This window comes from Merops nubicus, unplaced genomic scaffold (assembly GCF_000691845.1).
Source record: "Merops nubicus isolate BGI_N331 unplaced genomic scaffold, ASM69184v1 scaffold30904, whole genome shotgun sequence".
NCBI lineage: Eukaryota > Metazoa > Chordata > Aves > Coraciiformes > Meropidae > Merops > Merops nubicus.
In genome coordinates, this window is record NW_008604015.1 from 1 (window position 1) to 4548 (window position 4548).

The 4548-nt window shown below is 50.2% G+C and overlaps 2 protein-coding genes across 2 annotated transcripts; one reads left to right on the forward strand and one right to left on the reverse strand.

Moving 5' to 3' along the window:
- Positions 1 to 50: 50 nt before the first annotated feature.
- RPAIN (RPA interacting protein) lies at positions 51 to 1096 on the forward strand (the record flags this gene model as incomplete). Its single annotated transcript, XM_008938888.1, has 4 exons — positions 51 to 165; positions 255 to 318; positions 426 to 560; positions 1067 to 1096. Coding segments are annotated over 4 exons (344 nt in total), but the record flags the coding sequence as incomplete, so codon positions are not given.
- Positions 1097 to 1938: 842 nt separating this feature from the next.
- Positions 1939 to 4100, reverse strand: C1QBP (complement component 1, q subcomponent binding protein; the record flags this gene model as incomplete). The annotated part of the gene is made up of 4 exons (XM_008938889.1): positions 1939 to 2088; positions 3030 to 3152; positions 3616 to 3711; positions 4013 to 4100. Coding segments are annotated over 4 exons (457 nt in total), but the record flags the coding sequence as incomplete, so codon positions are not given.
- Positions 4101 to 4548: the final 448 nt, after the last annotated feature.

The window sequence follows — 4548 nt, forward strand, 5'->3', positions numbered from 1 at the left end:
GAGGTCCCTTCCAACCTGAAGGCCTCTGTGATGTTGCTGTGCTCTTGCAGAAGAGCTGGCTGCAGAGGAGTACGAGCGGAGCCTGCAGTTTGATGAGGAGTGTCTCAACGCCATGCTCGACGGCCTGGATGCCAGTGACAAGGTCATCTGCCCAGTGTGTAGAAAGTAAGAGAGCCCTGGGCACTGGATTGAGGTTTTCTGCTGCAATCTGCCTCTCTCTGGCCGTGGTGGTGCTCACTGCACACTCTCTCTAGGAACAACCTGGCCGTGAGGAGCCACGCCGTTTTTTGCCAGTGTGGGTTATACATCAGCACGCAGGTAAGGGGTCAAATCTGACATCTTGTGGCTGCTGCTGCTGCTGCAGAGAGGCAGTTTTTAAGACTCAAAGAGCCAGTGAAGATTCCTTTCACCCCCTTTTTTCTCAGGGTATGACAGAAGGGAAGCTTCGGTCTCTTCTGGAGAGCAGTGTAACGGAGCACGGGCAGCGGTGCTCACACAGCCCCGAGTTCACAGTGACCAGTGGGATGGAGGAGGAAACCAGTCTCCTCATGAGCTGCCCAGTGAGTCTCCCCCTCAGCTTCCTGGAAACCTGCCTCTGCTTCTCACTTACACAAGTCCACACACAGATCCCAGGGCTTTGTCTTGCTCTTCTTCCACAAACGCCCCTGGAAAGGGTTTTGCTTTTGCCGACCAGTAACTGTAGAAGGAAGAGCCAGACCACCCAACTTCCCTCAACTGCTGCACCAGGGAGTCTTGAAGGACCTGTCCAGTTTAGTGCTTTGCTTTTCTCACACCTTAGTCAGGTCTCATCAGGTAAGTGGTTCATGAAGAGAAGGTTGACAGATTACCCCAGTGTAAGCCTCCTTAGGAGGCTCATCCCTAGCTCTTAGAAAACACATTCCACACCTCTGGCTCAAGCTAGAGCTAGCAAGGGCTTGGTTTGCTGCAAACATAAAATCCCTGTGAGGCCAGTGTTAAGAGCAGAGCATTGCCAAGAGTTCTGAACACCCATAATTCATTTTGTACATTGCTAGAGCTTCTCTCATTCAACTTCTCTTTCATAAAGGTCTGTGACTCCTGGGTGATTCTCCTGTAAGCTGACTCAGCTGCTGCTTTGTTTTTTACTGGAAGGACTTCAAGACTGAAAATCTGCCCAGAGCTGCTAGTATTTTTATGTATATACTTGTAACCACTGTGTCAAGAAGCTACTTGAAAAGGCAGCAGTCCTGCCTTGACCTGCACTTTTCATGGCACAGGATACGTTCTGAAATAAAAACACTTCATTAATTTCAGCCTTGCTGTTGTCTGTAACAAGGCACCAGGGCTCACACTGGGAGCTTCACCTGTGGTTTCTGTTTTCAACTTAGTATCAGGCAGCTGGAGAGGCAGGGTTGAGCTCTGTGCCCCTGAGCTCAGCAGCCACAGCCTTGGAGCTGTAACTGGGGCTCTGCAGCCCCTCTGCAGCTTCTTTCCAGAAAAGCTACATCAGTGCTACATTCTGGCAGAGCTTTTGCTTTAAAACAGCTCCTCAAAGGCAAGGTTCCAGACCCTAAATTCTGTCTAAGTCTTCTAAGAGGTGTCACCAGCCCCCCAGCAGTGGTACTGCAAGAAGAAGAGACACCACCAGCTTTCAGTGATATGTTGAACAGAGTTTATTCTTCACATTCATCCTTAATTGTACAAAAGCCACCAAGTAGGGGGGAGGCAATTCTGGACCATTGTGGTAGAGAACTTGATCTGGGCTGCAACATAAATACACATCACCAAGAACAAGTGAGAACCTTCCTTCTCCTGTCCTCAAATTCAGGTTTGCTTCCCCTGCCTCTTGTCAAGATCTAGCTGGGTATTGCTGGATGGAGCCAGCAATTCCCTGCAGTACTCCACAACACTGCTGTAGAATACCCACTTGTGAAGATCAAGGTAGTTTCCTACCCTCACCTACTGACATTTGACAAAGCTTTTAAGGTCTTCAAGGAATTTAATGTACTCCTGGTGCTCCAGTGCAGTGCTGAGCTCTATTAACTCATCAGCAAATGTGTTGTCCACCCCTCGGTCAGCCAGGAAATCCATCAAGTGATCATACAGAGCCTGGAAGCAATGAACAGGAAACTCCCTTAGCAGAGGGTGCCTGGGCAGGGGCTGCTTTTAAAGTGCCCCTTGGCAGCTGGCACTTGAAGCCCACCTCCCCCAGGAGAGCAGGCAGCTCCCCAATCCCCTTTCTCAGCAGGCCTGGCTGTGGGGTGTAACAGCTGGAAGGAAGGGGCCAAGAAACAGGTCATCCAAACTTGATCCTACAAACCCCAACCCAAAGGAGCTGCAGCCTGGAGCTAACCCTGCAGCAGCCAGCAGATAAAGGCTCCCCAAGACTCCACCCAGCACGTCTGTGTCCTCTCTGCAGGGCTGCAGCCTTGCTGGGAACTGCCTGGACTGTGGCTGGGGAGGGTGGGATCTGATCCAAGTCTTTATCTGAAAGGCTGCTACAATCACTTCAGAAAAAGATTTATTTTCCTTTTTAATCTCACTTCTCTGTTGCAACTCCCAGCAGATGTTAATGCTTGTGGGTTCCTCCCCTGATCCTCAGTGCAGGCTCATTGCTGCTGCTCAGTGCAGTGAGGCCAATACCCATCCTGCAGCTCCTGCTTGATTTTTTGGGGGTTTGTTCCTGTTATGGACCAGCACTACTGAACAACTGATTCATTTTGGACTTATGGAATCAAATACATGATAAATCATATATTGTTAATTCATTTTCTGTCTCAGGTCACAGAAAAAAAACCAAGTAGGGGGATGGTGTAGAGCACTCTGCCCAATTTTAACCTGAAGGCTTCTCAGTGAGTGATGCATGCCAGGAGTTTTAATCATATGATACACATGACAAATCTAACTAAGATTTAAGCTTTTGAAAGCCTGGCACTGAGAACTATAAGCAGATGCCAGATTCTTGGGCTCACTAGTTTTCAGCCCTATGGAAACAGCCCTGGTTTGGAATTGGGGAGCAGGCAGAGGTGGGGGAGACAGGCTGCACTCACCCAGTCCAGGGAATCTGTGTTGAGGGTGTAGTTGGTGTCCTTCCAGTCTGACTCTCCAGTGGGCTGAAAACTCACCTCCCTGATTGTGAAAATGTCACTCTCCTCCTCTCCCTCATGTCCAACCTGGGACAGGAGACAAGATGTTAAATAAGTTCTCACTACTTCACCCATCTCATCCCAAAGCCAGGAGAACCCTGGTACTACAGCCAGGGGTGCCTCTGCCCTCAGTGTGTGCCTGCAGAGACACACAGGAGCACACAGGAGATCCCCTGAGGTCAGGCTACCACCTTCTCACTGCCAGGAGGGACCTGAGGCAAGCCAGCAGCTCCATTTTCACCCAGATGTGAAAACCTCTCCCCTGTGGTTCTGAATCTGCCTCCAGCACTCATCTGAGTGCTAGGACTGGCCACACAAATCATCTGCTGTGCTTCACCACGGCCAGAAGTGCAAACCAAAGCTCTCCATTTTTTTCTCCCTCCTTTATTTTTAATCCCTGTTTCTCCCTGTGGCACCTCACAGGGAAGTCTGCAAGTTACTGAGGTGCTCCAGTCGAGCAGGGAACACACAGGGGGTCACAGATACCCACCTCATCTTCAGGATAATGGCAGTCAAGGACAAGAGTCTGCTTTGTGTCATCTTTGATCACTTCCACGACAAAGTTTGGAGTTGATGTCAAATCAGGCTAAATAAAGAGAAAAGCTGCATCAGCTCTGGAGTCTGAATAGGAGGCAAAGTGAGGAGAGTGCAGCCCAGCACCACGGCCTGTCCAGCAGAGGTTGTTCCAACACCCTTTCTCTGGAGCCCCTGACCCAGCCAGGGCAACCCAAACTTCCCTCACCCCCTGACAACCCAGAAAAATCTGCATTTTGTGACTTAGGGCTCCCAAATATCAAGTGAGAGAGGGATAAAAAAAACCCTCAAGGGCAAGGTTCCCACTTCCCACTGTGTACCCATCCCTGAAGGGCACGTCCAGACTGAGTTACCTCCTGCTCATCAGGTTTCTGCTCTTCTGGTGCCTCATCATCAGCTGAGGGGGGGATGCTGTTGTTGATGTTGAACGTGACCGTTATCCTTCAAAAGAAACAGAAGCAGCTACTCTGAGCATGCTCAAAACACACCCAGCAAAATTCCTTCTGTTTGAAAGGGGAGCTGTGGGGAGAGTGTCCCTGGGGCTGGATCCACACACCAAGCACTAAACCAGGTGCTGCAGGCAGTGTGAGACACCTGCTGAATGAAGTTTCACTGCCCTGAACCATCACCTTTACTGCAGGAGGACTGCAGAGAAGTTGTCTTGGATCAAGGTGTTAAAACAAAGAGCCTCTGCAACATCTGGTCCATGCAAACTGGGCAGAGCAATGAAAGTAACAGGAGCACAAGGAGAAATCACCAAATTGCAGAATCATGGGGGCTGGAAGGGACCTCTGGAGATCATCTCATCCAACTCCCCTGCTCCAGGTCAGCAGGGTCACAGCCAGGAGGGTTGGGGATCTCTCCAGAGCAGGAGACTCCACAGCCTCTC